Source organism: Fistularia commersonii, chromosome 20, assembly GCF_037954325.1.
Source record: "Fistularia commersonii isolate RoL2024-O1a breed Wild chromosome 20, RoL_Fcom_v1.0, whole genome shotgun sequence".
In the NCBI taxonomy this organism is placed as follows: Eukaryota; Metazoa; Chordata; class Actinopteri; order Syngnathiformes; family Fistulariidae; genus Fistularia; species Fistularia commersonii.
The window spans coordinates 8,076,220-8,089,022 of NC_141303.1; the positions used below are offsets into that span (position 1 = coordinate 8,076,220).

Genomic DNA, 12,803 nt, shown 5'->3' on the forward strand with positions numbered 1-12,803 from the left:
AGACCTCCGACCCCTTCTCCACAGAGAGAAGTAACCCAACGCCCCTGCCCCTTTCATGTATCAGTATCCCAGCCCTCCCTGACTGGATGCCAGCACACCTGTGCCTTCGCTCAACAGTCAAATTAATAAGCTCTTTCTTTCCAGCGAGCAAATCTTTCCAGACCTGTGCAGCTCTACAGCACAGCAGAGGCTCAGCATGGCAGGAGTGGGCCAAGCTGACCCTAGACAGAGAATCCAACTGGGGGTGATTGACTTGAACAATCTTAAGAGGCTCAAATACCACAGTGTCATGACTGATTTGGCTCAAGGTCTGTTGCTACTAGGGGAGAGGAAGCAGATGTGCTGCCGACATGCTGTTGCAGGATATTAAAGGAGAGAATATTGCCTTCAAAATGACTAGGTGCTAGTCAGCGTATAAAACAGAATAAGGACAGCCACACAAAAGGAAATGTATGCAAAATTGCTACAATATTTGAATATCCTCTCCATACATGAGTAAAAAACAAAAAAAGAGGAAGAATCAATAAAGTGGGCGGAACAGTGACGCAGTAGTGCTCTTTATGCGTGGGCTTTGTATGCTCTCCCCGTGTCTGCGTGGGTTTCCTCCAGGTTCTCTGGTTTCCAAAAAGTCCAAAAACATGCAGCAGGTTAATTGGAAAAAAATGGGAAAATTGTCCCGAATGAGTGAGTGAGTGAATGGTTGTCTGTCAGTACATGTGGCCCTGGGATTGACTGGCGACCAGTCCAGGGTGTACACTGCCTCTTGCCCGATGGCAGCCGGTATAGAACAGAATCCCCCACGATCCTGAGTGCAGGATCAGTGGCAGATGATGGATGGATAAATAAAGCCTCATTGACTATTGGAAAAGAACTGTGTAAAATAGTGATGCACTTCCTCAACTTGCACAGTGAAAGCAACCATTATTCTTTGATTAATTATTATTCTCTGGAAAAAAATGAATTTTACTGCTTATATAACATATACAACTGTCACAGCTGAAGTGATTCAATCTATGCTTTTTATAGATGCCATCTCTGAAGATATTAACCTAGAATTAATCCTGTGAATTATTCTGACAGACTATTATACCATTGGCCTGAAAACTAATTTGCAGTACAAACTGCTCTACCAAAAGTCCATTCTTTTTATGGCTAAGTACAGGAAAACACAGATGATTGTAGAGGATTCCTTTCAGGGTATAAGGCAAGTAATATATTTAGCAAATAATCACATAATTGCAGGTGAATCTTTTTATACATACCCAAATGAGTAGACCCTGCAGTGCTTGTTTTGTATTTTGTGCGTCAAGCTGTACTTGGGGTCCAGACAAGCAGCCCAGCTACCCTTCTTTCCCTCTTGGACCACATCATCTCCGGTCAGGGATGTGCAAGAAACCTGGAACATTGCAAAACGCACAAACTTGTCATTACAACCACCCATGGAATTTGTTTTGGAAAGTATAACCAAGTATTACCAACTCCATCTCCCAATCAAGTTTATGTTACAACTTGTCTTCTACCACCTAGAGGGAGTTGAATGAGTCATAGAAGCGAAACACTGCTGATGTGTGTGTATTTTCCTAAACTACACCTACAAACAAAATGGGCCCACCTCAAACATCATAGCTGCCGCATTCCATTTACCCGCTTACACCTGGAAGATAAAATCTCCTACATCAGGATGCTCTTTGTTGCCTACAGCTCCACCCCCAACACAGCCATCCCCCATGAACTCAACCATAAAATGCCCACGCTTAGCCTGCACGCTATCCACTGTGACTGGCTCCTAGACTTACTGACTGACAGACCCTACTCAGTCAGGCTTGGTAATAGGACTTCAGCTAGCATTATAAAAAACGCGGGCACTCGTCGAGGACGCATCCTCAGCACAATCCTCCGCATCCTGTTCACCCGTGATTGTGTCGCCTCCCACATAAACAGCATCCTTGAGATTGCAGATGAACACATCATCGGCAGGGACAAAACAGCCCGCAGGATGGAAGTGTCAATTCTGTTGTCATGGTGCGAGGACAACAACCTCATCCTCAATACGGACAACAAAAAGGAGATGAGATGAGATGAGAACAACTTTATTAATCCCGAAGGAAATTGTTGTGCCAGAGTTTCAAGTAAAAACATAACAGTAATAGATAATAGTGGAAAGAAGGAAGAATAAGAAATATAATGAAATATAAATTGTCTTAGCTGTTAGCAGTAACTACAAAGATTGATTGATATCTGATGATAGATGATAGTGGACCAAGGGGAAGACCTCAGCCGTCACTGTTCTTCCAGGAGCTTGAAGTTGAGAGGAAGAGCAGCTTTAAATACTTGGCCGTCCGCATCAGTGAGGATCTCATCTGGTCATTCAACATCACGCAGCTGGTTAAAAAGGCTCAACAGTGGTTGTGCTTTCTGAGGAGGCTGAGCTGCATTTTTCAGAGCATCACGACAGTCACCTGAAGTGAACGGTGATGACCGTGCAGAAAATCACCAGGATGTCACTGCCTTCTCTATAGAGCATCTACCCCTGTAGATTCAGGAGAACAAGAGAACCGCCTTCATCCTCAAAGACCACATCCATTCCCGCTACAGATTATTCACGCTTGTACCCTCAAACCAGAGGTACAGAAATGTGGAATACAGGACCCAAAGACTGAAGAGCTCTTTCGGATCCACTGCCGTCATAGTCCTAAATACCTGTCAGGAATCTCCAGTCACACAGTACCCCAGAACAATCAGCTGCACTCGACTGTTTACATTTTAATTTGCACTTTTTCATTTTGCGCACTTATTGGTGACATTACAGCCACCTCCATGTACCATGTACCTATTCAAAGTGCGCACTCTTACTTTGCACTTTTCAAATAGCTTAGTATGTTATAGTTAGTAGGTTTATTTTGAACAACCTTTAATGACATTGGCACGATAGTAAAGAAACTGATATATAATCCTGAAAAAATTCATTTGCATTTCTGCAAAGTTTAAATCTTGGCAGTATCTTTCACTTGCTAACTTTAATCACACTATTTTGTATATATTTAAATTTTGTTACACTATCCGGCATTCCCTGCAAATAGCAAAGAAGAAATAACGTTGCACAAACACTGTAGAAAATGGGGCATGTGACAATAAACCCTTTGAATCTTTTGAACCCTTTCAATCTTTTCAACCTTTGAATGTAAAAGTACAGTGAGCACTGCCGGTCAAAACTGTGCTATGTACCTTTGGCAAATATTGCAGAATTTATACAAAGCTGAATTGAAAAGGAATTTTAGTTTAGCTTTCACTGCTGCTTTGAATGTGTTTGTACTAGCACAAAACATTTTATTAGTCAGTCAGAATAAGTCTTAAAATGTAAACTGAGGGCCAGAGAGGAGTTTTTAAATTTCAACGGTCTCAATATTACGTAAGCAGTCATACACCTATCATAATATCAAAGTGAAATGAATTAGTTGACACAAGCTACATTTGAACCTGGGCGGTTGTATAACTTTTTAAAACTTTCTCCAAAAATGGAGACATATCTCTACAAAAATCCTTAATAGGGGGACCATGATGTGTAGAATTGTACGTTGGTATAAATCGTTTACCCATGTAGCTACACACATGCCCTTAACATATGTCCATGTGTATTTGTGGCAGTGTAAATGGTTTGTGCTGTGAATCTTCCAGTTTCTAAATGTCAAAGGTTTTGCTGGATGTATTTGCTTTGTGGTTTTCCCTTCCTTTGCTGCAGAGATTCAGTTTGTAGATGAAGGGAAAATATCATCGAAACTGAACAGAAGAAACATTTGACAGCTGTGAAAAGCTTTAGTGAGCCCTCGAGGTTGCCAGTTCCAAACCTGATGATTTATTAATACCTTTTAATGAAGTGTAAAATCATTCTCGATTATGTTACCACTTTACATCTACAGAATTATCAGTGAGATTGAATTGCAGCCTCTACTGTTTAATACCAAGCAGTGAAAATGGACCTGGAATAATGTGGTCATTGAGTGTAGAGTGTTTGAGTGTGTCGAGTATGAATATCCTACAGTACAGGCCTCATTTGGTATTTGCTGGCTCATGCATGCATTCAAGATATACTTGAATGGGCAGCTGTAGCTTACAGGCCATTTCTTCAAGTAGCAGCTCCACCAGGTAGTGTGTAAGTCAGCATTTCAACAAAAGATACTGTCTCCCCTACTCCTGTGTCTATGCTCCCACAACAGTTTCTTGTCTCTTACCTCACATAGACAAATTTCCACAAATGCCATATTGTGTACAAACATCCATTCTAGGTGCTAATTAATTAAGCAAAGAATATCTGATATGTGAAATATACAAAAAAAATGGTCCTTTTTGAGGTAGCATGGGGGTGACATGGTTAATGATTCAACTCCACAGCAATAATGTCCCTGGTTTGACTTTAGCCTTTCTGTATGTAGTTTGTATGTTTTTCTCATTAATGCTATGTTGTCCTCTGGGCTCTCCGGTCATGCAGAAGGGTAGTTGGAAGTTAAATTCAATTGTCCAGAAATGTGTGAATGAAAGAGCCAACTGGTAGAAGTCTATATGTGGCTTTGTGAGCGATTGGTCCCAGTCCATGTTGATAGTATCCAGCCTGCTTGCTTCCTTGTGTGCAGGATAATTGGTTTAAATAATGAATGAATGAATAAGTGAATGAATGAGTGGTTCCTGCGTTTGGATTGGAGTGCTCTGTCCTCTCATTGTATTGTGTGCATGAGATAAGTAGCTGATTTACTCATGGGTTATAACTTGATGTAGATGTGCTACAAAAAAGTGTGAATTCGTTCGTAAAGAAAGAAATTGTCTCAGGAGGGTAAAAAAGGGAAGAGTTACATACTTGAAAAAGAATATAATACAGAAAAATACCTTAAAATATTTTAACTGTTAAAATCCGAAATAGATCACCTGAAAAACCACATAATTTTCTTAATCAAGTGTGAATACAGGGAATGTGAGTTCCGTTTCTATGGTAATCTATAGAATATTGAATTAATTATGTACAGTCACACAAAACCCATACAATAAGGAGTGAATATGAATGAGATGTCTGTGTTTTTCAAGTATGAGTTTTAATACATGTTCACGCAGATAGAAATAACTGAGGTCTCAATGTGCTTTTATTGTCTTGAACATCAGCTTATGGAAGCATACTTTTATATAGTTTTTATAAGCACTAGTCACAATCCACTGAAAATATATCAAATTCCATTATGTTGAATTAAATGACTTACTTTTTTTAGACATCATTTATATCGATAAGCAAACAATTATGTACCATCAATTTAAAAAAATGTAAAACGATGATAAATGATAAAATGATGATACATTTTCTCATAAGAATGTTTTAGGACATTTCAAGTAAAACTGTGATTCTATTTCTTGATGAGACTTGCAAAATATTAAGAGCAGCTAAAAAACAAACTACTAATAAGGATAATCATATTATCTGGGGAAGTAGGCAAGTGTGATCCAGTTTAGTTTAAAAAATCATTACTCACTTGTGGTGTTGTGATATAGTTGAGAAACCTCCTGGCTTCATCCTCCAGAGAGTGACTCTCGCTTGCCCAAGGCTGCAGTTCTATGTGCCAACGATGGGTCTGTGGAAAAACAGAGAGCTGGGGGATTACAAAGAAAAACTCAAAAAAGAAATTCAAAGACAACAAAGGGAAACCATCCATCTATCTTCCCCCGCTTATCTGGAGTTGGGTTGTGGGGGCAGCAGCTGGAGCAGTGAGGCCCGGACTTCCCTCTCCCCAACCACATGGTCCAGCTCCTCTGGGGGGACCCCAAGGTGTTCCCAGGCCAGCCTGGAGACATAGTCTCTCCAGTGTGTCCTGGGTCTTCCCTGTGATCTCCTCCTACGCAGACATGCCCAGAATACCTCCAATGGGAGGCGTCCAGGAGGCATCCTGACCAGATGCCCGAGCCAACTCATCTGGCTCAGCTTCCTCTTCACCACGACAGACAGAGTACGCATCACTGCAGATGCTGCACTGATCTGCTTGTCGATCTCCCTCTCTATCCAAGACCCTGAGATACTTAAACACCTCCACTCGGGACAGGACCTCTTCCCGGCCCGGAGTGGTCATTCCACCCATGTCCGGTTGAGCACCATGGTCTCGGATTTGGAAGTGCTGATCCTCATCCCGGCCCCTTCACACTCAGCTGAAAACTACTCCAGTGAGAACTGGAGATCATGGCCTGATGAAGCCAACAGAACCACATCATCTGCAAAAAGAAGTGACTGGATCCTGTGGCCACCAAACTGGATCCCCTCAACGCCCTGGCTGCGCCTAGGAATTCTTTCCATATAAGTTATGAACAGAATCGGTGACAAAGGACAGGCCTGGCGGAGTCCAACTCACACCAGAAACTTGTCCGACTTACAACCGGCAATGCGGACCAAGCGCAGACACCGATCATACAGGGACCAAACAGCCTGTGCCTGTGGGACATGATTGAATGGCTTCTCCAGATCCCCAAAACACATCCTCAAGCACCCTACCGAGGGTATAGAGCTGGTCCACTGTTCCCCGACAATGACAAAAACCACACTGCTCCTCCTGGAGCAGAGGTTCAATGACTCAGCGGACCCTCTCCTCCAGTATCGCTGAATAGACCTTACCAGGAAGGCTGAGGCGTGTGATCCCCCTATAGTTGGAACACACCCTCTGATCCCCCTTTTAAAAAAAGGGGATCTCTACCCCGATCTGCCAGTCCAGTGGCACTGTCCCCGACATCCATGCAATGCGGCAGAGGTGTGTCAACCAGGACAGCCCGACAGCATCCAGAACCTTGAGGAACCCAGGGTGGACCTCATCCATCCCTGAGGCCCCATTACTGAAGAGCTTTTTGACTGCTTCAGCAACTTCAGCCCCGGAAATAGGTGTGCCGCCTCCAGAGTCCCCTGGCTCTGCTTCCTCATTGGAACACATTTCAACGGGGCTGAGGAGGCCTCGGAAGTATTCCCCGACACCGATCAGCAACGCCTCAAATTGAGGTCAGCCGTGTCCTGGTCCCACGGTGTTGACAGAGCACTGCTTCCCCCTCCCGAGTCGCCGGATGATGGACCAGAATATCCTCGACGCCCACCGGAAGTCGTTGTCCATGGTCTTGCTGAACTCCCCCCATGCCCAAGTTTTTGCCTTGGCATCAAAGGGAAGTGTTAATTTGTATTATTTAGAATTAACGTTATTTTAGCGCACTGTGTTCATCCACTGATGAAAGTGGGTCATCATGTTTAGTACATGATGACCCACTTTCATCACTGGCCATGTTGAGGTTTTTCTTCCTTCTTCTTTGATAAGATGTTTTGAAAACAAGATCCATATTGTTTTCCAACTTAAACTCTGAGCTGCAGGGTAGAGATACAAATAAATTGGACAAATAATGCCAAGCTGTTCTTTTCTTTCCTTCTTTTTTTTTTCCTTTTCGAGAAATATTCAACATTATACCGCTTTGACAGCTCAGCAGACCATTGTGAAGTCGTGTGAACAAATTCCTGGAAACTGACAGAATTCTGTTTTACAGCCTGGATCATTCCTTCAGGAATGTCTATGTTTATAATTGGAGAAACAGCCAGGAAAGTGGAAGATGGGAAGGCGTAAAGAACAGCAGAGCAGAGGTGATGCAATTGTCACATTCAGAATCATTCCAACACTGTTGGCAAGTTTTCATTAGCAGACTTTGAATAATTAAGATGGATAATTTTCTGATAAACTATTTTTCTGCATAGGACGGCAGTTTATTTTCTTACGTAAGGGTTTTTTCTGTTCTACAGGTACTCCTCATTTCAAGCACGGCACAAATCATTTTCTTGATAGGCCATGCAATGTGAACTTGTAGTCTTTTTTTTATCATCTTCCAGGTCAAGAATAGCTCAACTTTCAGCTCTCTCAAATTGATATTTGTGTGTGTTTTGTATCATAAAATATCCATGTGTGCAGGGAAAACTATATTGCACATTGTCGGCTCTCAGCACACACACAAACAGTTGCAATAGAGCATGACTTTGCTTGCTTCCCTTCATCAACCTATAAGCTGATCAAATTAAAAAAAAAAAAAAAGAGCACAACAAAGGTGTTCATTTACACCTTGTCAAATATGCATTTAAATTCTTCATTGCACAGTTGCTAACTCACAGGGCATGTATTCATATACATGCCCTGGTTACTGTAAACAGACACACGTAGTCCTAGGGCTATATCTCTTTCTGACTCACATATATAATTTCTTCAGAGTGATGCATGAACCTTTGCTGCTCAGAACTGAGTATACACAGGATTCAACTCCCTAAATCTAATCTAGCCATTTTTGATACACTGTCCTTGGTGACATGTCATGACTTCTGAATGCTCGCTATAATTCTGGACTCTTCCATCAGGTTTAGATTTTTTCTCTACTCTTCTTCCTCCTTCTTGCTCCTACTGTCTTGCCTTGAATTGTTTCTGCCCTTGTTACATGATCCACCTGATCTTACCTTCAGAAAAGACAAAAATCAATTGGACATGTCAGACTGCGGCATTCAATTTCTGCGTTATGATTTGACTGGTGTGAGAGCTTACAAAAAATAAGACAAATCCTTGATATCTAACTTTAGTTACGATCAATTAGTGACCAATAAAATGCCATTGACAAGGATCTGGATATTGTTTGCAAAGAGATACATTTTCAATAAGTGTAATTATCTCCTTGTTGACATTTTCAATTAAGGTTGTAATAGACAGAAAAATGATCAATTTGGTTATGCACGAAAGGAAAGTCTTTCAGTTTGTAAAGTTGGGTGTTATGTTGTTAAGTTTGGGGAAAGCCTAAATCGGATGTAGTAGTTTTTTATCATTTTTGAGAGTACATCCCAAAATATAATTGTACTTTTGTGGCCGCCACAAAGACATTCAACAATGTTGATTGTATAACAATGTAGTATAAATTAGTCATAAACAATCAAACCAACAGCTCAAGGTCCAAAGAAGATTGCCAAGTACCATCTACCCTCCTACATCTTGATTATTTTGAGATTTCCCAGAAGTCCCTTCATCTGAGTTATCCCATTCATATGTTCATCCAGTCAGATTTCTCCTTGCAGAAGCCTGGCTGTCAGGACATCCAGGACAATGGACTCACTGGGAGGCGGCAGTGAATGAGGTGCGAATGAATAGAAACTGAGAAGCTAAATTTGGAAGGCAGGGGGTTGAGAGGACACATAACACACACACATGTACGCACGCATGCACGCACATTTATTATATTTTACTACATCTGAAAAGACAAGAAACTGACGTATTGGTGCATTTTTGTTGACAGGATAGAAAAGTTGTGTATCACATTTGTTGTTGAAAGACAACACAGTAATCTGATTGATGATGATATTTTTTCCACTCCACTTGATGATTTTGGTTTTGAAAATACTACTTGAAAGAGAATATTTATAGAGGATATTTTAACAGAAAATCTCTGCTTGAATGTTATATTGCATGCTAACACATTGTTAACTACGGTACACATGCCTCTGAGTTCTCTCTAACTGCTGAATCGTTGCCGCTGGTGATGGGATTATTGTCAGGCCATGTTCAGTTAAGCAAAAACAAGACATCAGCACCTCAGGGACAGCAGGAATAGGCAGCATTAATAACAAACCTCAAGATAACAGTCTAAGGAGTCATGAAGATATAGAACTTGAACCACATCTTGAAGGCAATGAAACACAACTTGCACAATGACATTGAGGACACAAAAGAGGGATGTTTGCTGAAGATACAGTGACATTGTGTCTACAACACTGAGAATTTGAAATCATCAATTTTCTGAGAAAAAAAAAAAGTGTAAGTGGTTGAAATACTTGTGAGGGAAAGGGGTGTTGAAATATTTCTGTTTTCACTTAAATCATAACTATCAAATTCTATGCATATATACGTATGTGCACACTTAAACTGTGAATGTGTTTTTCTGCATGGCCTGACCTGGGTATGTTAGAGGATCTGTGCCTTTTAGCCTGGGTGTGAGAGAAGTGTGATCAGCGCAGCCATGCATGAAGAATCCCTTGGGGAGAAGAGGATGGATGGGTGAACACGAGATGACCGGATAAAACATGATAAGACTGTCTGCCACAACAGTAAATGCAGGTGAGAAGTGAGGAAACCTTACACATAGGGACAGTCAGTGGACGAAGGAAGGAAACCAATTTCAAATCAGAAACACTAATAAACTAAATCAGCGCATGAAAAACAATGACAGTGTGGTCTAAGAGATCACACTTCCCTATCGGGAAGGAGCTTGTCAGAAGAAGGATGGGTCTACCAGTGTGGAAAGCAAGTCATGGTGGAGTGTTGCCATATCAGCCCTGTTGGTTGGTAAAGTGTCATGCAGGCTGAGCGTCACACCTGCTGCTCACTTTTTGCAATCGCTCTCACCAGAGTCTAGACACTTTACAAAACCCCGATCAAGCTGTGCAGCCAAGAGGCCATAGTTTTCAGTCCCAAAATAGTTGAATTATTTTTTTTTATAATACCTTGGTATGCCCTAACTTGTGAATGTGTTCATTGGCAGACAGTATTTTTATGATCCCCGGGGGTAAGGAGCTCAGCACCACCTCCGTGCTTAATGACAATCCCAGCGCCAAAAGGCAAAAAAAAAAAGAAAAGAGTTTTAGTTAAATGAAACAGCTGATGGCTGTTGAATATTTCTGCATACAAACAAGCGTATAGTAAGATAAATAAAGGCAATATAGCAGAGGATGGCCTAGACCGCATGAGCAGGAGGGATTTGGTAAAAACTGAAAGTCCGAGTTTTGATAGATGCTTAGAACAGCAATGTGAAAAGTGAGTATCAGGGTAGGAAAGAGAAAATATACTTACATGAGTTACTGACTTTCAGTGCTCAAGAAAACTAAAAATGACTAAACGACTATAACTGACTGTAATCATAAAAAGCTGATATTCATGTATTTGTTATTCAAATGTATTTATATAACACTTAACAGTTGATAACCAAATACATTTTGGTATGGTTTTTTCCCTTGCATGGTAATGATGGCCAACCACATATTCAAAAATGCAGATATAAAGTATGACTTCTACGATAAAAACATTAAGACATTTTCATGACATATCTGGATTTTATGAAAATTTCATGACACAACTAATATAATGAATTATTATATATATGTATCTCAGTAAAACATAAATATATATAAATGCTTAATATATATGCCAATATAAATTATCAATGACTTTCTGACTGTGTTAATAAAAAAAAACAAAAAACTTTGTTTTCAACAGTAATATGCTGATATCATGCTATAGTTGAAAGATGGGCGGGATCTCTTCAAAGAACATTTAAACTAATAGACAAAGAAAGCCACTGTATTGAAATCACAGTTGAGTCGCAAGTCTTTTGTTGTTTCTAAAGCACAGAAAGAGTCCAAGGTCATCAGATTTGAATCAGACTTGAATGACTTGAGTCTGGGGAGGCACCCGCTGCAGGGATTAAACTATATGTCCTGTCTGGCCTGGGAACGCCTTGGGGTCCCACAGGATGACCAAGAGTGTGTCGCTTGGGACAGGCAGGCCTGGGTTGACCTACTCAGTCTTCTGTCATTGTGACCCGGCCCAGCTGTGGGACAGTGAGGATGATTTTTTTTAGTTTTGATGAAGCTCTCGGGCCTAACTCTGGAATTTTTTAATTTTTGTCTTTACTGACGATTAATCCCGGGTTTATGTTTTCTTTCATCAATTCTCCAGGCTGATTTTCTACACAGCACAATTAGTAGGGATATTGAGTGAATGAGCGAGCTCCATGGCATAGACGGTTGCACTTCTGTAAGTCAGGCTACTTTTTTTAAGGATAATATAGCTAGGAATTCACAATAACTAACATAGACAATTTTGCATTTATAATTTTAATCTTTTCTGTTGTATAGTACAAATAAAACCATTAGAGATCCATATATGAAGACGATGACAGAGTGCAATTTTATAGATGGATACCCGTACAACATGTCTTAGTAATCACAGAGAACCTGCTGTCGTCTTGATTAATCTGGCAGATGGAGAGACGGGCTTTTTTTATCGCGTGCAGTGTCATTTCTACTCCAGCACACTTGGCTTAAGAGCCCATTCCAGCTCACTGCCACGGTGACGGAATACATTGAAACACAGAAAGGTTATAGCACAATTAGAGTGCAGGATTATTCTCATGTTTTTAATAAAGGCAGTATTGAAATCTCAAGAGAGTTTAACTTCAGTCTCACAGGCATATTTTATTGTAAGCAAAAAGGAGTGGGTAAGTAAGTGATGGAGGAAAAAAAGAGAAAAAAATAAAGACAGAAACAGAAATTAGATGGAAAGATGAATAGAAATAACGTGCTATTAGAAATACACCCACATCTGGGAAAGAGAATATGTGGCGCAGGACGGTTCTGTTTTTTGTGTGTTGCAGACAAAAACAGTATCTTGGTGCTATAAATCTAAGCTGTATGGATTTATTCATCTCAAATCTATCTCTGCAATCACCTTCATGGTAGCACAGTTTTATGTCAATCTACGGGGAGACATGACTGACTGTTTGTATTTGAAATGCATTTTCATGTCTGTTTTATCCTTTTTCAATACACAGTTTCTAAAAGTACTGATAAAAATACATTGTAGCACAAGAATCATTTAATTCCTTAGGCTACTGGGTTTCAAGGGATGTAGCAGGAGTTTAAGAAATGACAATGGGACAATCAGTATTACATAATAATTATAATGTGATAATAATTATATAATGCGTAACAGGTTGCAGGTCTACTGCTT

At 40.5% G+C, this 12,803-nt stretch overlaps 1 protein-coding gene across 2 annotated transcripts in view; it reads right to left on the minus strand.

Annotated features, from left to right (window-relative positions):
- Positions 1 to 12,803, minus strand: part of mettl24 (methyltransferase like 24) — a 29,742-nt gene that overhangs the window by 7,157 nt on the left and 9,782 nt on the right. For both annotated transcript variants that reach the window (XM_086166827.1, XM_086166826.1), the window contains 2 exons: positions 5,511 to 5,609; positions 1,263 to 1,396 (listed from right to left, as the gene is read on the minus strand). In XM_086166827.1, the coding sequence (XP_086022953.1) occupies positions 1,263 to 1,396; positions 5,511 to 5,609 (233 nt within the window). The remainder of the gene's footprint in view (positions 1 to 1,262; positions 1,397 to 5,510; positions 5,610 to 12,803) is intronic.